This window comes from Cyanistes caeruleus, chromosome 8, assembly GCF_971803275.1.
Source record: "Cyanistes caeruleus chromosome 8, bCyaCae1.hap1.1, whole genome shotgun sequence".
Taxonomy (NCBI): Eukaryota; Metazoa; Chordata; class Aves; order Passeriformes; family Paridae; genus Cyanistes; species Cyanistes caeruleus.
In genome coordinates this window covers 15,580,610-15,608,485 of record NC_141708.1, presented here as the reverse complement: position 1 = coordinate 15,608,485, position 27,876 = coordinate 15,580,610, and the positions used below count along the sequence as shown (strand labels likewise).

Here is a 27,876-nt window from a genome sequence, read left to right as displayed (position 1 = left end):
TAAAATTGAGCCCTGCTCTTTCTGAACATATGTCATCACCTCCAGATGGACTTCAGTGTCCTCTTGATGGATGGTCTTTTCCATTACTGGAGGGTCAGACCATTGGGCAGTGTCTGGTGTTTCAGTAAGGTTCAGGATTTTTGTCTGTTTGCTTTCATAAGCGTTCACTGAAGAGGTTTGGGGCAGACAGCATCAGTAGGTGATGCCATGGCTCAGCACAGTCAGTGAAGTTTTATGCTGGAGCTGCTTCACACCATGGTTTTCTGTCTTCAGCTACATCCAGGTGATGCAACATTCCCTGCAGTCTGAAGTGAATCAATACAGATTTCCAGTATCTACTTGTTGGTATAATTTATTGAATTCTGGAATGTTTGCTATGCTGGTGCAATACATTAATTCCCTGTAGTCTCCCTGTATTAGGAGCACTCTGTAGATATTCTTAGGGCTAGGAAGAGAAGGCTGCAGAAACCATTAGCCATGGCTAATCTGATCAAGCATGAAATCGGAAAGATTAAAATGTTGCTTACAGTCTAGTGACCTCCACCACCAGCCACCAGCCCCCCTGAGGGCTTTATCTGGTTAGTTTAGTGAGCAAGTCAGGCCGTAGATGTGTAGTCAGTTCCAGCAAACCTTATTAGCTAATTTATTAGTTGGTGGGGTTGATTAGCTTAGCTGCAGTGGCATGTAAGCTATCATTTGGACCAGTTGGAGTCAAGAAACATTCCTGCAGCACTGAACTTGAGCAAAGAAGGTTTTCCTGGATTTGGCATCCTGAGCAGGATGGTGTCACCACAGGTCTGCTTAGGCATGTTACCTCATATTTAGTGCTGGGCCTCCTGGACATAAACATTTGTGTGTGAAATGATGCTCAGCTGGGATCTCCAGCATGACGAGTAACACCAGGCTTATACCAGTGTGGTGTCAGCAGTGCAATTTGGACCTTGGAGGATGACACAGCAACACAGATGTATCTGCAGCACATTCCAGGTTTTCCTGTTTTCCTGGATATTCTAGGGGGTTGTTACCCTTACTGAATCTTTCCTGACAGCACAGAATACACTGACCACTGTTTGTTACAGCAGTCTGGCTTTGTCAGCGTTTGAGTTTTGAACATTGTCACAGCAAGCCCAAAATCATTCTGTAGATCAAGCACACCTTACCTTGGTTGCCAGTGAGTTCCATATTTAGGCTGCCAAGAGATCAGGGACGCTCTTGTCACTGCAAGTGAATATTGTGCACTTGGGCAAGAGAAACTGCCAACAGCTGACAATGCATGGAAGAGGCTCCAATTCCTAGTTCTGAACATCTGCATTGTTGCCTTAACATTACTTTTTACCCCTCCTGTGCACTGTAAAGCTTAGCACCATGTTTTTATGTTTGTGTCATGCATGAGGTGGTTTTTAATGCTTTGCCTCTGAATAAGGCTAATTCATTCCCGTTGCCTGAGAAGTCTTTGGATTACTTCCTTTGGCATCTGTTTGGATATGTTACTAACCAAACTGGCAATATTATAAATGCCATGTGTTGGTCTTGGGTAAGCAGATGCCCAGCTCATAATGTGTTTACTTGGCTTTCACCCCAGAGTTTGGGAATTAAATGTGGTTTGTGTTAAAGTATCTTCTGAGTACCTATGAGACGTTGAGAAATAAAGAAATATGTATTAAAGGATGCTAATGAAAGTAGTTGCACATTACCATTTCACAGTCTATTTATCTCTGGCAAAATCCAGATAATTCATGTTTTATTTAAATAGAAATTGATGGGGTTTTCACTTATTTGCTGGTGTGCTGAGTTAAGCAATGCTTATGCTAACTACAGTAATTTTTCCTTTCCATTTTTTTTATTAAACAGATGGTGCCAACTGTTTCAAAAACATTTTTTTCAGTTGTTTTTTCTTTAACAGATTGCTAGCTTTAAAACAACTTTTTAAAAACTCTTACTGTTTTTTTCCTTGTGATAACTATGATTTTTCTAGTAATCACTAAGAACTGCACCATGTGTTTTAAAATGTCAAAAATTATGCCAAAATTTTCCTTTTTTTTTTGTTTTTTGTTTTGTTTAGAAGGACTGGTGTTTGGATAGAGAGGAGCATTAGAGCTAGAAAATGAATCATGGCAGAGCTTGAAGATAGTATGAGTTTGGAATGGGAGGAATGCTTTGGCTTTACAGTTGATTTAGTTGTGTGATGCAGCAGTCTGATCCTTTTATGTTTTCCCTATTTTTCAGTTCATTATCCTGTTATCTGATAAAATTAAGCACATTTGTCCCTACTGCTCCATATGGGACACTAGGGTGAGGGAGATCTCATGAAAAACAAAACAAAACAGTGTAAGTATAGTTGCACAAAGTAACATGAAATGATTCTCATGCATTAATTTAAAAACAATTGGTAGGACAGACAGAATGAGCCTCTCTAATTCTCTCCAAAGTACTATTTAGATGGGAACACTGTCGTTGTAGTCTTTTGACTGATCTTGATTTCATGGATGAAGACCATTTCCGTGGTTAATTCCATTGCCACTGCAGTAGCAGTTGTAGTTTCTGCCAGAGGAACAAGAGTAAACAGTTGCAAGGAGAAAGTATGGAGTTATAATTCCAATTTCATTAGTTATATTCACAAGAAGGTATCTGGTTTGTCCAAATACAGCAGGCTGTTCAAGAAAACTTCCTGGCTTAACTGATCAAATATGATACCACCACAGTCCAGCATGAAATGCCGAGCCAATTTTTGTATTTAAAATACTGAATTTAGAGATTGTAATATTTGTTAGAATGGAAACTGACATTCCCTATCCAGAATGACATTGTATGGCAAAGAGTGATTCTGGGAGGGTTTTTAGATGTTGCTTATGTATGTTCCAACACGTGTGCAGTGTCAGTTGTTTACCCACTGACATCTAAGGCCATTTCTGTAATTTGTAGTCCCTGTGTCTTCCCACAGCAGGGCAGCATAATCCCAAATCAATGCAAGTCACAAAATGTGTGGTTACAAAATGCAGTACACAATAATGTGTTCTTCTATAGCTGTGTGACTTTACTTGATTTTGCAGAGGATTTTCTTTGAGGTTTTTGGTGGCTTTTGTTTGAGCCTTCATTTTTTAAGCTCTCAACACTGTTTCCTGTCTTGTCCTAAATGTTAGAGGATTCTTGGTGGTGTACTGATAATGATGATTTTTAAATATCTGTCTTTGAAACTGCTGTGCCATGTATCTAAGAACATTCAAGGAGCTTGCTTCATGTATGAGAATTTCTGTCTCTAAAATGATGCCATTTGCAGCTTCTTTTTCTAGGGGAAAACAAGAATCTGGTGAGGCAAAACACAAAAGTATTTTTGAGCCACCCAAGCCTAGGCAGAACAAATCTGATTCTGAAGTAGCATTGCAAGATTATTCTCTCCCAGCTTTCATGTTACTTTTAACAGATCCTAATTTCTTTCAGAATTGCTAGGTTGCTATAGAAGAAACTAAAATTTTTAGCAAGCATTTGACCCTTTTTCAATAATTTGTACATATCTAAGTACATTAAGAGTTATCCATGTTTATCTGTACAGGTAAACAGACCACTTTTGTCAAATGGAAGGAGTTAAATATTTGTCTTATTCTTATTAATCTCTCCTAAAACCCAACCAGATTTTACTGTGGGTTGTACATCTCATCCCTCCCCAGTACTATTGTTATTAAATGTTGCCTTTTCTTTTGTTTTATAAATGGAAATACATGAATTGATCTGTAAGTATTATGGGCTTCAGGATAAAAGCTGTCCTTTGAATAGTGCTGTTGAGGACTTAATATTAACTGTGCTTTGTAGTAGCTTGTGCATCTTGTTTAGCTAATGATTTGTGAAGCACTAAATTATAATTTCAAATCATTGAAGTATGTTGAAGGGGTTGTTGCAGGTGGTAGTGCAGAGACAGATTCTGTACTAGAACTACAGCATATTCATTGTTCTGATGGTCATCTAAAAAGTAAGTTGTTCCCTACTCCCACCCACAATCATTTGTAATTATTTAATGCATTAAAAACTTGTGCTGTCTTCATGAAGTCCTACAGGTATTATATTTATAAAATTATGTATTCAGTTCCTAGGATCACTTCAGTGATTCTACCCCTAAAATAATGATGCAGTAGTCTAAAACTGGTGCAAGGTCATTGGAATACAAACATCATAAATTTATCAAAGGTAATACCCCTAATTATACTTGTGTCCTCTCAAATCAGAGGTTAGGACTGGCAGTGTGAATATTTCATGTGCTGGATATGCTGTGGGTGCCTCTGCCCAAGGCCAATCTCAAAGGCTTAGAGCAGCTCAGGGCTGGTGTTTCCCTCAGCTGTCTCAGTGTTGTGCTTGGCAGATTGTGTCTACTCCATACCATGTAAATCCTACAGGTTTTGGGACCTACAATGTGTCTGACTACTGATTTATACCAAGGTGTAACCAGAAGTTAGCTATATGTCAGTGGAGGCTGGGCAGTTTCATTAATAAACACATAATTTTTTTAGAGGATTTTGTAGGTCCAGTATTTTTATTATTGTTTTTTAATATACTATTCTGATCTCCCAGGGACATGCATATGCTTACTCACCAGAAGCAGTTTTGGGTTTTGTTTGGTTTTGAGAGGAATTTGTTGTTCAACATAATCCAATTTTGGAAAAAAATCCTTCTGTTATTAAGGAGGGTTTTTCAAGCTTTATCTTTTTCTTACAAAGACAAGAAATTTTAACAAACCAGAACCTGAAAACAATACACATGTGAGTGAACATTCAAACCAGTTATTAGCAGCACCACAGCAGCAAATGACAAATTGATTACTTGATTAAAAGAAGGGAAGCCAAAGCTTAGTGCTGAAGCTCTGCATTCTGCCTTTAGAAATGTTTTACAGTTCACAGGAGAGTTACAATCATACAAAAATCAGAAATATGTTACCAGCTTCATCTGTGCAGATGACTTGGGGTGTCATTTCTTTTTGATTGAAGTACTTTACTTTGAAGCTCTTGACAACAATCCCAAATATTTTGTGTATCACAGCTCTAGTGAGTGCTGCTTGCTTTCTTCTTTAAAAATAAATCTTAAGAAAAACATGTAATTTAAAGTGAAAACTATTTTTATTGTAAAACCCAGTATCAAATTTAATTTAAAATAACTGAAATCTAGCTAGCCTGGATTTTTGGACCAGTGCTTTCTTCCTCTGAAAATTTATTTTACCTCATGCTGATATTGTTCTTAAAATAGAAGCTGAAATCAAGCGTTTATATTTCTGTAGAATTTTTCCATGTTAATGTTGGTTGGAATAGGACTGGAAAATGCTTTTTTTGCAAAGAAGAGTAACAAGTTTTGTTCAGACTTGGAAACTGATCTCTCTTGAGCCATCTGTTCAGAGTAAAAGCAGCAGCAGCAGACCTGACCCACTCCAGATGATGACCATGGGCTGCTCTGCCCAGAGCATTCACCATTGCATATTGCCCTTGAAAATCAAAACTTAAGAAATTCAATTCTGAATTTAGTTGGGTTTTTTATATTTACAAGTGTGAATGCTTGTTTTTTCCATGCTGCTGACTCAGTAAATTTCACAAAGATACCTTCCACTTCATCAAATATTTAGTCTTTGTCATATGAAATTCATGTAACTACTTATATAACTACAGTAACCAAATTGTATATTAGAGCCTTTCTTTTATGTTTTTATACCCTTTAATTCTGATTTATAGCTGCTATAGATCATGTTGCAGTCTGAAGTCTGATGTTGAAAATGGCTGTGACCTTTGAAAGAGGAGACAACACTATAAATTTGCTGTTGCAATGTTTTATACTAGTTTAGAAGTAAAATACCAGATAAAGAGAGGCTTTAGTATGCCTGTAGAATATTATTTTGGTTAACAAACCACAAAAAAATCCAAGTAATTTATTTCAGTCTTTTTTAATACAGGTGGGTGGAAGTATTTTTACTACAGGACAAACTGAGATGGCATATGTATACTCTTCTTTTGGGGATTTTTAATCCATAAGTGGTGAAAGTAAAGTAATGATGGCTAGAAAATCCTTTCTGCTTCTTGACATGTTTTGGAACTGAAAAGAGTTCATAAATCTTTAGCTGTATGTATTTACTACAGCACTATAGAAATGTCCTTTCGACTGAGGAAACATTGGGGCACCTCTCGTATGTCCCACAAATAATGCAGGTCCAGAAAGCAGAGGTTCTCTGGGTGGATTTGGTTTCTTCTTCCACTGAAATTGAAGATGTGGATTAAAATGCTCCATAATGTTTGAGACAAAATAGAAGGTTTCTGTTTTTCTCTGTTATTTACAGTATGGTAAGATCATTATTAGTAAGGGTTAAGTGTTAGTTTCAATTCTGTTAGTGATCTCATGATGTGGGCTATTTAGTGCTAAGACTGGAATTATGAAGACATGCAATTTATTTTACAGAAGCTACTGATAAAGAGCCTCAGTTTTCATTCAGCTCTCCTCTATGATCCACTCCATTGCTGCCTTTTCTTGTTATGTCTCCTGTCTTCCATTTGACATGTATGCTTCATTTTATTGCTATTAAGATTCAGGATCCAATTATTTTTCAGTGTAACTGAGGATATAGAGTACAGTCCTTTAATTAAAATCAAACAAACCCTTCTCCAGTACCTGTCTGTAATGTGGCATATGAGGAATTTCTTTTGTATCATACCAGCCAGGCTTAGTCTGGTATTCATGAAAAACATGTAAAAATGTAAATGTACAGAAATAGAAGAGTCACTGTAAGATTCTAGACTGTTCCTATTTCTTATACACCTTTGTTTTTTAGAGAAAAGAATCAGCTGACAGGGTCAAACACTGCCATATAAAATTAGACCGACTAAAAGAAATTAATCTTTGCAGCCCTGACTAATACATAATTTCACTCTTCTGCAGTAGCTAAGTGAGATTGCAGCCTTTTCTATTTTGAGGTTTCTTAAGTATTTAAAGTCTTTGAAGTTTTTTAAAAATGCAGTCATGTCACTGCAATGTTTAAAGGAAAGTCTGCAGTTTTTTTAACACCTTGGATTTTTATTTTTCAAAAATGAGTTTAATTTTTAATAGTCGTTTCATCTTCGGATTTAGAAATGTGTTTTATTCATGTTTAAAGCATCTTCTAATAAGATTACTAAGGTGACTTTGAGCAATGACCCTTGTCATCACATTAACCGATTTAGAAATTTGGTTCACACTGTTTCTAAATGTTCCTTTCCTGTGTGCTTTTAAAACAACTTTATTCTAAAAGTTCTAGTAAATAAAACCATAATTCAGTTCAAAACTATTTTCTAAAATCTAGGAAAAAAAAGGAAGAAAAGAAAGTGAAATATATATTTCATGAAAAATTAAGTCTATTTAAATCTACTTCTTTGAGGCAGCCATCTTAGCCATCTAAAAATAACCCTAAAGAAATGAGACTAGAACATTAATTTTCTTTGCAATTTTAACTCCATCCTTTTTTTTTACCTAACATGAGGTAGATTTATATATTGAAATACTTTTATAAGAAATCTGAGGTCAATGCTAGATTTTACTGTAATCCTGAAGCTTATAAAAACATCAGAAAAGACACTGTCTAAATGGATGACAGATGTGCTTTGAAGGTAGTTCAGCTTGTTTCATCAGAAGTGGTCCTTCCCTTTTGCAGGTCAAATCAATGCATGTGACTACCCAAAAGCTCTTCTGACTTGCTATGCAGAATGTAGAGAGGAAGTTCTTCTCTTCATTCTCTTAATTCTGCCACCCAACCTCAGTGTTATAAAGCTGGAAACATGTGACCCTTCGATTACGATTCCTGTATCTAATTTTGCAAGTCGGCTGAATTTTGGGAAGTCGGGATTTCAGATCAATTTCATATGAAATGAATAGATGATATGCAGACACGTGACATGGAGATTCAAATATTCTTTGACCTCATATATAGCTCTTCATTACAGTATTTCACTTTGTTTGAAAAGATCCCAGATTCTAAGAACCAGAAATAGGTTAATCCTTCCCTGTTGGCTATATAACATTTGCGTGCCAAAATGCTGGCTTTGTACCAGAAGATTCAGCACATGGTTTATGCATTTGAACAACAATTTATTTACTGTTGCTCTCAAATGCAAGAACTTAAATTATTAATTACTATGAGTCTTCACAAGTTGAGCATAAAATGGTACCCTTCAGTTGTTATAATAAAATTGAACTAATACACAATTAACTGAAATTCCAAAGAAAAACTTGATAGAACTCAATCCACTCTGGACTTCATTAGGTGAGAGACCTGTGCTGTTACTCCATTAGTAACTTTCTGAAATAATCCTAAATAATTTTTAGTCAGGAATAATTCAGAAACAATCCTTTCTGAATAATCACTTCATAACTAGAGATTGTCCAGGCAACCTGTATTTTCATAATGTTTGTAATTAATCACTTAAACTGAACAGAGTATAAAATTTCTAATATAACAAACTTCATCTCTACCTTTCCCCATGGGTTAGAAAACACAGTCAGTGATTTCCTTTTACTCCACCAAACTGTGCCTAACCGTGGAGCTGTAAAAGGAAGGTGTTACCAGATTTGGAAGAATAAAAGAAAACCTTTTCTTTTTTTAAACATGTTCTTTTCACAAATGCTGTGAAGTGCAGTCAGGCTTTTTCTGGTGAGCCATGGCAGGCATGAAGCTGGATAATCTTTAACTCTTGAGAAATATTTTGCTTTAGGTCTTTTCTCATAAACTCTACCAGCTGTGGCTTGTTAAGTTAATGGTTGTCCACAGGGCGAGTAAGTTTATTTTCTCTCATATGCCTAATACATGTAATGCATGTTCTGCCCTATAAAGGTACATGAGTAGTTCTTTTCATTTAATAACATTGAGGAGGGATGAGCAGGGTACATGCACTACTGGCTTAAACTCCAGTATGACTGCCTGTAATTTGTACCAACGTGCCAGTTTTTAACATAAAATTATGAATACCATGATCTTCTTTTATAAGAAAGTCCGAGCAGGCACCTTAATACATTTTCCATCTAGCATATTGTTTTGAATAAAGAGGTCACTGACACCTTATTACAACCCATGCTTTCATTAATACAGAAAGATTCCCATCATTAGAGAAGATAGGCCAATGTTGGTATTAATTGAAATAGAGATTTTTTTTTTTTTCCTGGCTGTTTAGGCTGGCAAAAATGCTTTCATGAGACTGTAACAACTTTATTTAGTTCCAAGTGTATCTTGCATTTTAAGTGGCAAACTTGTTTCAAGCTTGTGGGACACAGTGTATTTGCCAGATTTTCCAGTTTATTCTCAGCAAGGTTAACTGAAATTAGACCAACTGGACTAAATTACCCTTTCATATGGAAATTGTGTCACTGTTTAGATGTCAGAATAAGACATGTACAAAGGAGCTTAGTTCTTATACTGCTTTCTGTAAAGTAATGAATCTTGGAACTCTGGGTTGAAGATTTCCTAGGCTGGCTTCATAAACTAGGGAAATTAATTTTCTCCTCATCCTCCCTCTGCTGTACCCTTTGAAAAGTTGTAATGACTTTTCTTTTGCCAAAATAAATTGTAGCCTTTACCCAGAGAATTGCAGTGTTTATTGGCAGTACTGCAGTGATGTGTTGCACCAACAGCAGAGAAGGAGCAGGATTGCTTCTGCTCTGCCAAGAATCCAAGTATCTGTGGATAGCGAATAGTCAGCTGTAGTCAGGTTGCTGTTTTTTGAGGCCTCAGATATCTTGCCTCTTTTACTTTATGGAATGTGAGTCAAGAACAGCCCCTTGAGCCCTCAAACCTTTTAGAGTGTGTGGTCAGGTAAGAAAGGAGCACTGCTAAAGTTTGGTTGCAACCTACTACCACAGTGTGCTACCAAAATTCTGCCAAAGAGTATTAAAATTTGGAGGTTTACTTCTTGGGAAAAAATTGATATTTTTTTAAAGTGATACAATATTTGTGAAGCACAGATAGGAGAATATGCTGAAGCACACGATGCTGGGGAATTTGATGCGACTTTTAGCGTTGCTAAATTGCACCTAGCGTGTGATAATTCTTTATTCAATTTTGGCACGGGTATTTTCCAATTTAATTTTTTCATACTGGGACCTGAATTCAAAGTGCATCTTCTGCTATAGAGTTCCAATCAAATGAAGTGCATCCATGAAAGCACATGTTTTCATGGATGAACACTAGATGCAGCTCTAAACAATGGCATTATGATGACGAGGTTAAGTCTTCAGTAGTAGCAATGCCTAGAGCTGCTCATGGGGAAAAGGTGCACCTTTCTGAATTTAAGGGTTTTGCATCCCTATGTGCCTCTAGAAAATGAGTAGAAATACCTTTAACTTTGGCAGATATCTTTCTTGACCTTATCAGCTTCTATGATCCTAATATTATCTGAAGTTCTTTCTCTTCTTCATTTTTCATTTTCATGTAATCTTTGTTACTCTTCAGTACCAGAAGTCCTTGAATGATTGGAATAGATGTGCAGTTGCCAGGCTTTGAAGTAGTGCTGGATATTATGTCATGCTAGTCCAGCTTCCTCCTTTTCTAGGTTAGCACGAGGCTGCTCTGTAAACAGCCTCCATGTCTTTGGTGGATGCTTGTGGACCCCGCAGCAGGAGAATGGTTTATTCACAGAGGTCTAGAGAAGTGAGGAGCTTTTACCTCACTGAACTTCATGGCAGGCACTAGCCCCAGGTTACAAAACTAAAACCTCACCAACTTGGACTACTCTTCTAATCAAGCAACCAGAGAAAAATAACAAGTATCTGTTCGGTTAATTTTAACTGTTTGGGGAAATTATGGTCATACCATTTACTGTACCCCCAAGGGTGGTCACCTCCAACTACCACAGATGTACCCTCTCACTGTGATCTAGAAACCCCCCCAAAAAAGAGACACAAGTGGCCAATTACACAGCTGCCCAACATGTTCACTTTGAGAAAACTGCTGTAGTGATTGTGGAGCAGATGAGCAGTGCCTGCTCCACAGGAGTCCTCTCAACCAGGCAGCTCCAGTGATCCAGCAGCCTGGTGTTACCTGGCTGTGCTGAGTGCAGAGAGTGCTGTATTAGTTTCACTTCTCAGGTAGCAGAAGCATGGGCTGCTTGGGTCAACTCTTCATACAGACTTAACAACATTAAATAGAAGTCAAGAAATAGCTTGGCAGCTGCATTCAGCAGAGCATTGAGTGTTACACACTTAGGTTTACTGCCGAATTTCAAGTACTAAAATTCTGAATCACATGAAACAATTTCAGTAGACTTTCTTCTTTCTTTTGAACTGCTTTATTTAAATCTAAGTAACAACAGCAGGTCTTTTATTAATAATAAAGCAAAAAGCATATTGTTCTTTTTCACTGGGCTTACTATTTTTAGTGAACATTTTTTGTATTTGTGTGTATGCATAGAATATTTTTCTGTTTACCTATCCATCTTCTTAGCCCTCTCTCCTAGAATTTATTAATTTTATATAGTAAGCGGACATTTTGTGCCTCAATTGTAAGATGTTAATCACTGATACCAGCAGATACTACTGATAAATAGCTCAAGTACAGTTGTTGGATAATAGAAACCCTGATTCACCAGCCTATATTCTCAGAATCATTAATTAATCAAATAAACGTCCTCAGATTGCAGCAAATACTCTTGTCTCTATTCTGAAATCAGTACTGTGGGGATCTGTAATGAGGGGATATGTTCAATGAATTTAATTTATGAAAACAAACTACCTACCTTATCAGTTATTTGTAATTTGTATACCTTACCCAGTTCTCCAGCTTGTTTGTTTAAAAAATGCTCTATAAATTAATCTGTTACTTTTCTTTCTTGTGCCCCTATCCTTTCCAAGGTTACGCCTTTCTGCTGTTCCAGGAAGAAAGCTCTGTACAAGCTCTGATAGATGCCTGTCTGGAAGAAGATGGAAAACTTTACCTATGTGTGTCAAGTCCCACAATCAAGGATAAACCAGTAAGTAGCTTATGCCATGACACTTACTCTGGTTGCTAACCCATTTGCCGTTACTCTTTTCAGTTAATAAATAAATAAAAAATACTTAGAGTTAATTACTTGTTATTTCCTGTTTCTGACCTTGCTGTTATATTGAATTGACTTCCTGTATCAGCATAACATGGCTTTAACATTTGTTTTTTTCTGATAAATGTCATATTCAATTACCTTTTATATTTGATACTCCTGCTATGCTTCAGGAGTGTGCACCCTTTTACAGCCTTAGCTGTAAAACAATGGAATGGTAATTTTTCATCTATTTGATTTAAGAGAAAAGAAAGCCTTATTGTGATGAAATGAAGACTACTTAACTCTGCCAAATTAAGATCCAGATAGCATCAAATATCGCCTGTATTTCATTAGGTTTTTAATTACTATTTTTTATGCATTTAATACCTAATCAATTAATAATTTAAGCCTCATTTACCTTACAGAAACTATGGGGTAAAATCAACTACTGCAGGCAGCTATAGCAGAATAGAAGACTATAGCAGAATAGTAGCCTGTTTTTATTGTTCACATCTCTAACATTCTTTAATGCTGGTCGGTTTTTGTGCCTATGGAGATACACAAATGAGGTGGAAACTGCAGACAAATAAGATAAAAAATGTGCTGCCTTTTAAAAGTACTATTAAAAATCTTGCTGAGATGAATGAACAACCCAGGACTGCAGCACAGTGAGCAGGCTTGTGTGATTCCTAGGATCAAAAAAATGGATTGATGAACAGCTTTACCTAAATAACTTCTGAGCAGTTTTTTCTGTGTAATCTAAAGATTTCTTATCAGCTGTGTTGCCTGCTCAATAGAAATAGGTATTCACATACAAATTCCTTTTGTATCCAAGCACAAAAATTAATTTTATCAGCTCATATGAGTGCTTTTAAATTTGTGGATTACTGTATGTGATTTCAGGAAGGCCAGAAGCCCAAACTGCAACTGTAATTGCACATTCTACAGGTTTCTTCCTATGATGGTGATTAGGGGCAGGGAATTAATGAGCGTAGGAGTTTGTGATGAGGAGATTTAACTCAAGCCTGGCCTCTAGAGGTGATAAATGAATTGTCCCCCTTCTTTCAGATACTTAGATAAGGTACATTCTCAAATTATCTTGGTTTTTATAAAACAAGCGTAATGCTTTTGAAAAGTTCAAATTTTGGTTTGAATTATAGGAAGATTTGGAAGGTTTTTCTTCATTTTAATTAAGCGGCCAAGTTCCTCTGCTGAAAATAATCCTGTATTACAGGTGCAAATTCGACCTTGGAACCTAAGTGACAGTGACTTTGTGATGGATGGGTCTCAGCCTTTGGATCCAAGAAAAACAATCTTTGTTGGAGGAGTTCCACGGCCTCTCCGAGCTGGTGAGTAGCAGGAAAATGTAGGGCATGTAGCAGATTAAGTAGAAAAGATGAGGAAAGATAAATAGTATCTGTAAAAGATCAGAAAATGCACCCTGTGTTTTCCAAAGACCACAGCTTGCTTTCTAATACAAGGAGTCTCTTCCTGTTTACAAAATACCAATGTGAACATTTTTTACCTTTTAAATAGGTTACTAATTAGGATTGCCAGTAGAAGGAGTTTTCCCCAACTTTGCATAATATCCTAGAACCTGGCTGATTTTTTGTAACATAGATCATCTTAATCCAAACCCTGATTTGTTTGTAGAGGTGCAGACAAGTTTCCCTTTCCTTTGACTAGAAGACAAAGACCAGACCCTTCTCCCAGACCCTTTCCAAACAAATTCCAACCTCCGCTCTATGATTGCTGTTTCACTTTTATTCAGCTTTACATTAATTCTTCCATGGACCTATGGACACGGCTTCTCAGCTATTGACCCAAAGAAAAATTTCTCCCATCCCAGGTCTCTTGGTGGCCTCACATGGAAGAACATTTTTTCAGACTTACTCCTAATGTAGCTTCTCTCCCTCAATTTTTTTTCCTTCACCCTTACCTCTTTTTCTTCACTTTTATTTGCAGAGCCATAGACAAGACTCCTTAACTTTGGGCCAGAGGAAAGGTTTATCCCAGCCCAGGACTCCTGGCAGTCCTTATTTTGTTTTGAAGGCCCCATTTGAACACTGCTCCCAGTCATAGCTCAACCCTCATTTCTTTCTTCTAATCCTGACATTCTTGGGGAGCCAACGACAAGGTCATGAAGCAATTTTAAACATTTCTCCTAGCTAGATCTTTTGGCAGCCCTCACTTCTGTTTATACTTCCTTTCCTCCTCACTCCAAGGCAGCTGCATGATTTGTCTTTCTCATCCTCTCAACCCTAATCCTAATCCTGGGAAACTGTGGTAGACAAGGCCTCTCAGTTGCTGTCTGAAGAAAGACTTCCCTTGTAGCCCTCAGTTTCCTTCAGCAGCCACTTTCCAGCCCACTGGAATTCAGCTCCTCACTTTATCTTTTGCCTAATCCTAAATATTTTGGGAAGCTGTACCAACATCCTGTAGCCATTGCTACAGTAAGATTTCTCTTATTCCAGGTTCCTTTGGCAGCTTTCACTTTCCTCACCACCTTAAAATAAGACCAAATTGTAAGGTGGTAATTATGTAAACAGTAACAATTAAACATTAGCTCATTCCTAATGATAGCCTTTATAAAACTGTATGCCATTTGGCCTGCCATAGATCACATTTGAAATGCATTACATTTGAAAACTGATGCCTCTAAATAGGAAATTTCTCCAAAGCAGACAGTTTCTATTTCTTCTTGTTTGCAGCTTTAAAGATTGGATACAGAAGTTTTCCCTGAGATATTTGAACACTGCCTGGTTTCTTTGCCCTGGAATCCTATATATTTTTTCTCGATTGGCAAACATAACTTAGTGGGTCTAGTATTGCAATTGTGTTCATTATGTTTGTTCTGTACTGTCAGTTTTTGAGATCACTACCCAAGTGATGATTCCAAATCATTAGAAAGCAGAAGAATCTATTAATCACTACATTATGCTGGTAGTTTTTCCTTACTCTTTGGAGCAAAAGTAGTACCTGGTTTGGTAGAATGAGTCAGACATTTGCTTGCTTGTTGGAAATGGACAAATCAGCATATGGTCTTCCCTGCACACAGATTTATATAAACACATATACCTATTTGATTTACTAATGAGAATTTTGTGAGAACTATGAGAAGTTAAATATTTAGTATATTGTGGGTTTTAATTTTATTTTGGGTAGTTAAATGGTAACTTGCTACAGAAAGTGTTTTCACACATTAGCACTAGAAAATGGCTGACTTGGCAGGGCCTGTACAGGTCTCAGTTCTTGCACTGGCCATCTGACAAATCTGTTGGCCTGTGAGGTTTTACAGAGAGCTTGGCTCAGTGGCCATACAACCTTGCACAATTTACATGGCTCTTCCCCTGCTTTCTTCAGCCTCTTTACTACTTCCTTCAGTTCATTCCCTTAACTTTCCTTCTCAATGTGTCCTCAGCCATGCACTGTCTGATTTTATCAATGATATTTATGAGTTCTATAGAGTTACTGTTATATCATAAAAAGCAACAAACCATTTTAAAAGATCCACAACCAAGATAATGTTTTACCAAAATACTAATTTAAATTGCACCTAAAATGCAGGCTTGCTTTCGCTGTAGGAACTTCAGATGTTTCACAGATTTTTGTTTCAAATGTGAGGCATATCTTTGATATCTTTTGGACCTTAGTACTTAGGGCAAAATATCAGATTCTAAAAATAGGAATATCCCTAAGTGATCTTACATGCAAACTAGCATTAAAAAGGCTACCAAGTACCAGGGTTTTAATATCCAATATTGTAAATTCTTGTTCCTCTGATACCTACTTTAACAACATAACTCTGCGTTTTTTTCATACTTCAGCCACATCAGCTTTTTACAGATTCTGTTTTTTTCCTTTATATTTTACTATAATTCATATAAGGTTGATTCAATCTGCATTTCATTTTGCAATTTTAGACTTTGGAAGACATGTCTGATAAGGCAAATGTTGCTTCTTTAAATGCAACAATCCAAATGCAACACCATTATTTATGTTAAATCTATTGTATTTAACAATTGACTTCTTGCAGTTGAATTGGCAATGATTATGGACCGTTTATATGGAGGTGTCTGCTATGCTGGCATTGATACAGACCCAGAGCTGAAGTACCCAAAAGGTGCTGGCAGAGTGGCTTTCTCCAATCAGCAGAGCTATATTGCTGCTATCAGTGCTCGCTTTGTCCAGCTCCAGCACAATGACATTGATAAACGGGTAAGTAAAATAGCTTGGAGCAGAATGGTTGTTATCAAACTGTACAGGTATTTTAAAAAATCCTTATTAGCACTGTAAGTTCTGTTCCTCAGATGACATTTGTCAGTCTTTTAAAAGCTTATTTAATCATCTAAAGCAGAGCAAAAAAATACTTTAAACATCTTAAATAACTGTTTAGTGCTAAACCCAGAAAATACTTGATTGTAAGCTCATTTGTCCTTGGTTCTCTTTTGAATTCCATAGGTCAAATTCAATAGCATTTCCCAGCTTCTTTCTCCTCCTTTAGATGTTTGCTCATTGTGCATCAGTGGCTTTTTGTTTAGTGACTACTTGTGTAGCTTCTGACGGTTTTGCTATCATTAGACCGTTTTCTGTCAGTAGTGTAGGTCTAGAGTTGAGGTCCCTAAAGCACAGGTTTATTGTAAGTAAAATAGATAATGCTGACCTCAAAAGTCTCGAGAATTATTTAACTAAAGCCAAATGCCAAGAGATGCTTGATAAGCAGAAGGGGGTGAAATGAGATGGTTTTGTTCAGTACATATGAAAACCCTAAAGGGCTTTTCAAGTGTGAAGTTACAGTAGTCACTGAAACTTGACTTGAACACATTAAAAGAAAGCATTACTTACTTTCCAAAATTAGTTTTTTCCTTTAGACCTTCTGTCTTCACCTCTTGATTACACATACAAACAACACCCATTATTTTTGAGGGCTCTGCATTTAGAATATTCAAAAGGACACACAGCATACACTGCTGCTATGTATTTTTCTGACAGGGATGGCTTGTTTTTTCCTTAATCCATGTGTAAATGGTTTCCTCAGAAGTCAGTTTAACAGGTATTGACTGTGTCTGTTATGTGCAATATGCATATAAAGCCACACAGCTGCAAAGTTCAAACTATTTGACTGTCTTTACAAATCTGAATTGTACTTTTTTCCGTTTCAAGGAGGTCATAGAGTTATAAGTCCTCAAACAATTTGTGTATGGTGCTTTACACCATATTATATTAACTAAGACAAGGCTATTCCTAAACATTCCTTATGCATTAGATTCTGAAAAATCTTACAGAGAGATTGAGAAGATTACTTTTGGAGTCAACCACATGTTGAACCCTTTGAGATTTGTATATGAGCCATGCTTGCTAGAGGGTTCTTTCTAAGCTTTAGGCTAAAGCCACCAAATGTGACTAGCTAGTAATTTTTTTCATCTGTTCTTTTTTCACTTGATGGACCGATAATTTAGGGACATTTAAATATCTTTTATCTGTTTTAAAAACAGATTTATGTGTGAGTTTGAAGAACATGTATGAAGTCTCTTAATGAATCCTTAAATTGTAATTTTTAAATCTAATAAATTGAAATCCCTGAACTGTACAGCAAACATTCTTTAAATTATTTCACAATTCATGCTTGAGAAATCTGAGTAGGTGGGGATCTAGAGATGTGCTGGACATTGGACCTGCTTTCTTCCAATTTTATTTGAGACAGTGCTGTTTTATTTTACATGATGCTTCTAATTTTAGTGATACGGCATCTGATATTCAAAATGGCAGTTACTCAGACTTGTTCCATGCAATACTAGTAGCAGGGTGTAATTAAAAAAAATAGATTGGCAGCCCTAGCTGTTCTTCAGGCAAGAAATGTATCTTGCTATATAAGCTTTACTTCAAAGGAGTAACATTTGTTGAAGTGTGATCAGGATAAGCTGAAGTAAATTCAGCATAAAGCTTTCTTGTAGAATGTGTTTCATCTTTCAGCTTAACATCTCATTCTATGTTTCTTTAAATCTCTATGTATTTAAGTGTTGTTACTAGAGTCAGGTTTTCCTTGCAATATAAAAATTGTGCCAGACTGGCACTTGTACAGTTACAGCAAAATTATTTATAATATATGTATACTTCAAGATTTTCTGTCTTTTCTAGTGCAGTTGACTGTACTTAAACCACTTTATAAATAGCATCAGAGAGCCGTAAGAATTAGACATGCATGAACTCATGGTTTCCCTAGAATGAATGAACACTCAAGTTAAATGTGTAGGCACAGTTCATAGGAACATATTCAACATCTGGAATAGCATTATTGCAAGTGCCTAATCATGCGTCAGTCCTGCTGTGTTTGGCACAAATGCTTTAAAAACTAAAGGCATTCCAGCCCCAAGTTGTTTACAGCTGATTGTAGGACAAAAGTCAGCAGCTCTCCAGACTGTTTAATTGATGGCAAGGCCCTAGTTGGAACTACAGTGAAATTTTATTGCACCTCAAGAGCTAATAATCTTTAGATGGTGATTTTTGCAAAAAAAAAATTACTGTACTTCCATTTTAGTACTTTGCCACACCCAGCTTTTCCAAGGAATGTTGAATAGTTATGAAAGCACACCCTTCTTACTTGAGATTTTCTGACAGGTAAGGTGCATGATATGAAAATGTAACTACCGACCTCTTGGGTTAATCCTGCATCAGTTGAAACCCTTCAGTAGAGCCAGAAATAATGAAAATATTGGTGTTCCTGCTTAGCAAAACTGTAAATATTCTTACAGTTGTTTTCTTGTCCCTGGTGCAGGTGGAAGTGAAGCCATATGTGCTGGATGATCAGATGTGTGACGAATGCCAGGGCACTCGCTGTGGTGGAAAATTTGCTCCATTCTTTTGTGCCAACGTTACCTGCTTGCAGTATTACTGTGAATACTGCTGGGCCAGCATACACTCTCGTGCTGGGCGGGAGTTCCACAAACCACTGGTAAAGGAGGGAGGTGACCGGCCCCGCCACGTCCCGTTCCGCTGGAGCTGAACCCCGGCCGCACCCAGCAAGAAGTACTGGAGTCAATAAAATTGAGTGAAAAGAGAGCGCTGCCTCAGGGCTTAGTGTTCTGGAAATCTGTGCATTCGTCCTCGACTTAAATGAAGATGGGTCTTTTTATTACTATTATTATTATTTACAGTCACATTACTGAACTCAGTGTCCAGTATAATACAAACCGGCAGAGTGTAACTGTACTGATTTTGCACTTTGATTCACACAAACATCTGCTTGGTACCTTAATTTCCTACACAAGACTTGTCACTAGTGACATTATGTAGACTGCCATTCTCATCAGTCTTCACTGGGCTGATGTGTATGTGATGAAGATTTTTTTATTGTAATTATAATTATTTTTATTTTTAAACTGGAGCATGCACTTATTTTCAGAAATTTAGACTTGCCCCTAGCAGATGACTTACCAAAGGTAATATTCACAAGTAGGTGGCAGATGTAGCAAAAACTTAAACAGATATTCAGCAATCATTAGTTTGGGTCATTTAGAATAGTAATAACCCTTAAAGAAAATAAGCCTTTAGTTGCTCTCGATTTTGAATTGTAAGGATGATACCTCATAAGCTGGATCAGACTTTTTTCTTTTGTTTTGCTGAGGGTTTTTTTTTTTTTTTGTTTGTTCTGTTTTGTTGGGTTTTTTTGTTTTGTTCTGTTAGGTCTTTTAGTGTTATGTAAATGTATGCTGCAATAGCTTTTGCTGCTATTAAAATGGTATTACTAATACCATAATACTCTATTCAGGCTAGGGTATCAATTAAAAATGAATATGTGATTAAAATAGTGATGGCTGCTGAAAGGAGATCAGTATAGCATACAGAAAAGCTTCCAAGGAAGGTCAATATTTTTTGACTGCATGTTTACTTAATCAGGTTGCTGCATGCAATAAATTTTATATATGTCTAATATAAAACCTGCCCACAATGCACAAATTATGAATCTACGTAGGCTACAAAATGCTCAGTAACAAAAAAAAATTGATTACTGACTGGAGGAAGGCATGCCTCAGTAAATGTAATGCTTCTGAAATTAGGATCAGCCCATTACAGAATGACCTATATTACAACAAATATAAAAACTAGCTGTAGGATATTCTTAAAAAAAATTTGTGGATGGTAGATGAAGTACTTTGCGGTGCTCTGTTATATATCGTGCAATTTATTTTATATAGTAAAGTGATTATGTCTAGTACTGTGATCAAACTTAACTGTTAAAGCCTCTGTATCTGACATTACACATTTTTGACAGTTCATAACAGGTACATAAACAGAAATGAGCTCTTAGTTACAACCTCTCTCCTAATGCTTGCATCATTTACGTAGCTGCAGACCTTGTCCAGAATACCAAAGAGCTCATGCTGACGTACATACACTACCAATTAGATAGTCTGTCAAACTAATAACCTAGGCACATTTAAGAAAGTTAGGAAACAAAGTGGTGCTAAAGAAATGTCTGCATATAAAAGTAACATGAGATGTCTGCTCTGTGGACGTGGCGTTATCTCTCTAATCCCTGGATGTATCCTGTGAAGCTTGAATACAATTAAGACCTGCTAACACAGTGGACATTTTTTTAGCATGAGCTATGGGGCTGCAGATAGCATATAAATATAAATACACTTGGTATACTAATGATTGTGAGAATGTGTACACTATTTTTTTTTTCTTTTTCCTCCTTTGTTTTTGCAGTTCTGGGGACAATCTGACTGGATATGACACCGCATAGTAGATTTAAATGTTCTGGGTTTTGTTTGTTGTGATGTCCTTCGTTGTGTCTAATTTAGTAAGTTGGTTTTCCCAATGTTTAGTTGCAAGTATTGGCTTTGAAAGGATTTTTTCTGTTTTTGGAGAAAAAAAAAAAGAAAAAATAGTTTTTTACTGGTTTAAAATGCTTATTATAATTATCCCTTTTGAAGTTACTTCTGGGCGGTTTTGTGATATTGCTTTTCCCAGCCCAGGTGTCTTTTCTGTTTTTTTTTCATCTGTACAAGACATTTTGTTATGCACTACTTTTTGTATCTAGACAGTTTTCAACAGTTGGCTGATGATTTTTTTTAAAGAAAAAGGCATGCTTTCTGACTGACATGATCTTTTGCAATACCTCAATTTTGAAATATAGGAAAGAAAATGATATTTTCTAAGTAAGTTTATTCAGAAAAATATATATTAATTTAATTCTGCAAGAAAAATGATTTAACAGATGGGTAACTTTATTTTTTTCATGCTTATTTGAGTTTTTTTGAAAATGAAGAAGTTAGAGCTTTATAACTGTAATATTAAAGATCATAGCTAACCTACAGAAGTCTACCTAATTATGTGAAAGAAGTAAACCTTTTTGAAGAAATACCCCTCTTTCATGTAGAAAAATACTCCCAGAGAGAAAGAGAGCGAGAGCGAGAGAAGCTGGAAAATGTACAGTATAGCATAATGTTGGATAAAATCTGAAACAAAATCATCATAAAGAACAGGTGTAAACACAAACTCCATTTGGTGCTGAAAGTTGTGAATAGAAGGTGAAAAAATATTTTCCCTTAATTTGTATATTTATAATCAAGTGTGATTATGCACGACTGACCAGAATTGTGAGAGTTCTTCTGTTTGTATTTTTTTAAAGAGAACTTTTTTTAGTTTATTAAATTATGACATGCTCCCTTTTGTTTTGTAAATGAGTGTGCCCCTGAGTTGTTAATATGTTATATTAAAAGAGGGTCCTTCAAAAAAAGTTATTTTTTAAAATATGGAGTTCTGAACTGCAACTTGACTAAGAAGCCCCTGGGTACAACAGGTCCTATTGTGGCCTTTTCTGATGTGAGACTTGAACTAGTCGATTTTTTTGAAGGCTAACCTAACCTCGACTATTTGTTGTTATGTGCAATACTGTTTGTACTGTTTGTATAAAAAAAAAGAAAAATGAAAAGAAAAAAGGCATAAATCTTTATTGCAGATTTATTTTCATTGCAGACTTTAGACATTGTGATTCACTAAAATCATTTTTCTACTGTCAAATATGTACCTTTTCTTCATGCTGGTATTTTTTCAATAGTAATGTAGCCTTTGTACTGAGACAAATTTTCATTGTTATTTTTAGAAAGATTTTTTGCTAAGAAAAAAATTAAACATATTTACATATTTTTCATTTTTATTTCGTATTTTCTTTAAGGAGTGCTTTCTCAACCATTAATATAGTTGTTTCTGGGAGAGACTTTCATATCTGGTCAATGTCATTAATATTATTTTGTATTTTTACTTGGAATAAATTAATTTTATGATGCTGATTCTTTAAAAGTTTATTTTTTTCATTTTCAGTTATTTTTGAAGCTAAAATCTTTGTAATATTGTTACTAAAGTGTCTAGTTTTTTGAAATGCAAAGCTTTATGTATTAACTTGCTGATGTGGTTTACAATAGTGTGGCAATGATGAAAATGGTTGGTTATGTAAAGTGATTGGAAAATTGTAACAAAGAATTGGGCAATAAAATGACAGAATGAAGCAGAAAAAACGTGATATTTTGAAAAGCCTTTTCCTTTATCAAAATGATTTAGGGAGATAATAGGGATGTCACAGTACCAGTTCGCTGTCTAGATTTATACACCACCAGTGTTGATGAAATACTATTGCCGTTATAAGGAACTAAATCTATTGAACAATGGGTTTTTGACCCTGCCCATTCAGCATAATTCTTCATTACTTTTCCTGTCATGAACTCGGTAAACTCTCTTTTCGAGAGCCTTAGACTGAACCTCCTAAAATATATATTCTTCATTGTATTTTGCCACCGTGTTATTTATTTAACGAAATTGCCCCTTTCCTGCACAAGTCCCTCTCTGCATGCGTTTCTCAGTGGCAGCGTGGAGCAGACTGTCAGTGCCCACAGCATTTCCTAACCCAGCCACCCCACGTGGGTGGCAGCTGCCAAGTTAATGCAAAATACTCTGTCCATCCCCTGGTAGCAATGCAGTAACTCATATTGCCACCACGTCTGAACATCTGTTCAGCTTCTTTGTCTTTCTCCGTTCTTCTCTGCCTCTCTTGTGTCTTTGTCCTTTTTTTCTTTTGTATTGGCAATACCAAGGGCCAGTATCAAAACACTTTTCACCTCCATTTCCATCACCTTTGTTTCCCTATGCAGCCAGAAGAAACCCCTTCCTGAAGCCAGTGACTGTTCTGGCACCTGACACAATCCAGACTAAAACTGGTGTTGCGTAAACAGGGCATACAATGACTTTCTCTAGACAAAACTCTCGCTTCCACAAGTTGCTGATGACCTTTTAGACTTAACTTCTGCTCGAGTGTTAGAGTGGCTCGTCCGTGACTTGTGGGAAGAAACGTGCCCAGAGTTGGTCTATTGTGTATCCTCTGTGTGTTCAGTTCTGTAAGTAATGTATAGACTAGATCAAATAGTGAAGTAAAATTTAGACTCAAATTAGGTACTACTGGTTGGAATGTACACAAATTGCAAACAAAGGAGATTAAGGAATGAAGAGGGAATAAAAAAATTCCTGCTAAGTGGTACAAAGTTTATGCTTATATTTCTGCCAACATGCTTGTATTTTATAGCCTGCTAGCAAGGCATGGGCTAAAACAAATTGTATTGCAAATATGCAGTTAGCAAATAACTTTGCTGATTTCACTATCTGTTAGAGTAGTAAAAAAAAAAAAAAAAAAAAAAAAGAAAAAAAAGAAAAAAAAAGGCGCTTAACTGGGAAAAGCTCCCATGTTAATATTTCAGTATTGTGACATCTCTACTTGCAAGGTATGAGTGAAAGATTAGTCACAGATTTGTAGAAATGTCTCTTTTGTTTAATCTGGCTTGTATGTAGTTGCTTTTATGCTACTTTGTATGATGTCAGCTAAACCCTTTTTCTTTTCCTTCCTTTCTTTGTTTTTTTTTTAAACAGACAAACTTCTTAATCTCTGCTGCTATAGTGTTCTATCATACCACGGAGTATTTTATATTCATGTTAGTGACTACTCTATACCCCAAATGGGTAGCTGGTCAGAAATCACATTGGTCACATAATTCTGACACACTCAAATTTACATGACAAAAAGTTCATCAGTAAGTAGAAAACCAGGGTGCTAACAAGAGATAATTTTTGCTCTTTTTTCTTTCCTGGATGTAGTTCTGTTGGGGTATAAAGTATTAGATATTTGTAATTTTACTGTCAAACTAATGGACATAACTTTTAGAGCATTCACAGCTAAGATCTCTGTACTTGTTTTTCAACTAATTTTAAATGTACTGTATCTTTTATTACATGTTCTCTTAGATTGTTTTTTGCTAGTAATTCTAACAAGGCTTCTTCCTTTTTGGCTTGGACTAATGCTTGTATGGAACTGCAGTACTGTGACTAAACATGGAGCTCAATGCTGCTATTGCTTACAACTGCTTAAACTTTGTAGTTTGGACTTTATTTTTTTCTGTAATAACTTATTAAATATAGTTGTATGAAGTACTGATATTTGTCATCCTTTGCACATGCTAAGGAAATCCTGGGATATGCATTATGGGAATGTAAACTAGATACAAAAGCCCCAAGTCTTGTAGTGGAAAACTGTTTACTAGATAAGGTTAAGCAAAGCCACACCTTATATGCACACAAACTGTCTTTTCTAGTTACTTAATAATGCAAGTATATGGTTCACTTATGTGTTCTTTCAAAAATGGAAAAGCCACCTTAAAGAGGTACTTGTTATGGTAAACTGAATGTAAATACATATACATATATCATAGAAATATTTCTTGGAATGTAGAATCAAGTGCCTTGGGAAAAGGAATTGTTGAAATATTTTCTCTGAGCTAAAGAAAAGTTGCTGGCTAACATTGCACTCTTTTATTAGCAATTTAACAATGGTTGCAGGCAGAAATGAGACTGATCAGTTAAAAAAAAGAAAAAAAGCACTGCAATAGAAGTTTGTAAAAGTCTATTTTTTAAGAATAGGAGACAGTTAAAGCTCAGCAATACAGCTCTTTGGAATGCCACAGGACACTTCCTTGAAAAAATGTGAATTCTATGTCAGGACAAGTGAAGCCTCAAGAATAGTGCATGGTCTGTCACTGCTTTCTTTCAATGTCTACATAAATGCAGCTCAAGAGCCCTGCTGGAACTATCAGCACTAGAAATTACAGGCTGACTTGTTTTCAAACTGGTACTGAATAATGGTAACTTGCAGGAAAATGGTCTCACTGCTCTGCCAGGAGAAGTGCTTTTACAAGGCAGTGATCTGTACTATTCATTCCTGGACTGAATGAATGTATGAGTAGCTGTGAACTTCTTACTTCAGAGCTAAATTTGAGAAGGGAGTTCTTAAAAACACCTTCCAATTAACTGCTTAATTAAGTATAGCCTCTCACTGTACAATATTCCAAGACCATCTGAACAAAAAGCAGTCTGAGTTTAGCCCCGCCTCAATTAAAGAGGACAGCTGTGGAAAAAAGTGCAGCTCCTCTAGACCTTGTAATCCCCAATCCTTCCCTTCGTGATAAAGTCAGCCCTGCTGCTGGCAAGGTACACTGATACTGACAACTCCCTTCTCCAGCTGATAACAGCATTTACCTCTGCCTTTGGCTGCACTAAAAAAGGGCTGCAGTAACTTAATTTAAACCAGAGGACTGAAGTACAAAAGTCTGCATGGCCTTTTTTGCTTCTGCTTGATATATATTATTTTGGCAAACTTAAACTGAACTAAAATAGTCACCTATGTGACAACAGAACTGTATTAAGCCTATTTAGACAAGCTAAACATTTTTGCACTCAAAGCACCAAAGCAACGTGTCCCCCCTCACACAGACCTGCAGAAAAGCTGTAGCTTAGCTCTTAAAAACCATAATCTGCTTTCTTCTGTTTACCAAAAGATAAACACCATGCACTCAGGGGGAGAATTGCTGTGTTCTCTCCCAGGGTTGAACCAAGAAATGGGTTTTAAAACAAGGAACCTATGTAACCTATTTTCATAAAAATGTTACAAGCTACTTGCAAAACCCTTATAGCACACAATTCCATTATAAGCACAGGATGAAGTTGGATGCACCAGCTACACAAACGATGCCTGTTCAAATGAATCCCCTCTCCCCCAGGGCAAGCAAGTTTTTGCAGTTTATTTTGGGTGACAAACTGCTCATACAGCAATTAAAGAACGAAACATGATAAAGATCCAGAAACCTCCCCCTTTTCCTGTTTTTGAAGGAGAAATAAACTATCAGCAAGTATAAAGTCAATAAAGGCAGGCCCTTGGCAACAGCTGGGACAGAATTCGTGCTGTCCCAGCCAGAGCTCAGTAGCTTCCCCACGTCTGTGCCTACCGTTACTTGAGTACCATGGGAGGCACCCAGGGCTAAATCACTAAAACCAGGTCTCCATTTAGGAGCTTGAGTGATGTTTATTTGCTACCAGCTTCCTAAAATCCCCTTTAAGCTGCTGCCCTAGCATTGCTTGGGCCTATGTTTTTGTGAACAGGAATATATAAAACTACTTGGGTTATAATACTTCTCAATTGTTCAATAACCCAAGATCTACCTGGATTCTCAGGGTATTCCCCTGTATTTTTTTTATTTTTTTTTTTTGCCTGCAGGCCTAAATACAGAAAGCACTTGCAAATGTATTTATCATGTTTGACACACTGGAGAACAGAGGTGTATTTCTGCTTCTCTATCCAATAGCCTGAGTGGTCAAAACACTTGGGGATATCTTTATTTTTTACTATTTTCTTTTTCAAAATTTCCTGCACTATGGAGCAAGAACTAAACCTATTTACTCAGGGTTGTGGCAACTACTCTTTACTATTTTGTGATATGTATTTTGCTATCTACCAAGTGAAGAAGAATGGTCTCTGGAAGAGCATAAACATCACCATTAAGGTAAATAATCAAAGTGGTTGTTCATAAAATTATATGTAACAAGATTGTGCCCTCTGATACACCTTCTTGACTTCCTTGCCAGCTTCAATGTGTACCCACTGAAATGAAAGTCTGAAAGAGAGATAGAGCTGGTACAATTCATATGCAAAATAATTCTGCAAAATACTGCCAGAAGTCATGGCAAAGATACATGACCTCCTCTGTCCTCTAAAATCTTTGCCTTTTAGAGTTACAAAAACCCCTCTAATCTCATTTTCAGACTACAGAATATAGTCAGAGTCAAATAACAACTGTGAAATTCTAGGAGATGGGCAAAATCCTGTTCAAAATGTAGCTAAAACCTCCAGCCGTGCCTTGTGCATATTGTTGTGCTCGGGGCCCACAGAATCACAGCACAGACACATGTGCCAGAAATGTCCTGCTGAGCAATCTGCCTCTACCTTTTTTACTCTGGCTGGACCTGCATGCTACCATTTGTAAATGGGAAAATTTTAGTCACTGACAGAAATAAGCAAAAGTATTTGATTACATTGAACTCAGGGCAGAAACCAGAACCAACAGCTCCTCCCTCCCAAGTGGGTCCAAGTCTTTCAGTTAGTAAGTAATTCCTATGCTCCACCCTCTTCATCCAGAGAAACTTGATTTGTTTTATATAAAGTGGAACAGAAAGCAAAAGCCTTACTCCAGTCACAGGTATGTAGTAATGCAAGTAAGTACTACTGTTGTGAGTTGTCTTGGTTTGAAAACGTGAGTATAAAACATTCTCTGTGATAAACCACCCTGAAAAGCAACTAAATACAGCCATCTTAAAGCAGCTTGAGTATCTCTGCATCACATTTACTTACAGGTGCCTAACTCAAGGAGCAGGATAATGCTGTGGCCACCACAAGCTAAACAATTAAACACAGTGATGCTCAAATTCACCATCACCAGCATAATTTGTAGATTCAGCTTTGAGACCTTGATTTTTTTTTCCTTTTCTCAGTTCTTTTTTT

General features: G+C 36.5%; 1 protein-coding gene across 42 annotated transcripts in view; it reads left to right on the top strand.

Moving 5' to 3' along the window:
• Window positions 1-19,058, top strand: part of CPEB3 (cytoplasmic polyadenylation element binding protein 3) — a 77,235-nt gene extending 58,177 nt beyond the window's left edge. For all 42 annotated transcript variants that reach the window (XM_086899566.1, XM_086899550.1, XM_086899548.1 and 39 more), the window contains 4 exons: window positions 11,833-11,951; window positions 13,234-13,348; window positions 16,036-16,217; window positions 18,775-19,058. In XM_086899566.1, the coding sequence (XP_086755692.1) occupies window positions 11,833-11,951; window positions 13,234-13,348; window positions 16,036-16,217; window positions 18,775-19,002 (644 nt within the window). In that variant the 3' untranslated portion in view covers window positions 19,003-19,058. The remainder of the gene's footprint in view (window positions 1-11,832; window positions 11,952-13,233; window positions 13,349-16,035; window positions 16,218-18,774) is intronic.
• Window positions 19,059-27,876: the final 8,818 nt, after the last annotated feature.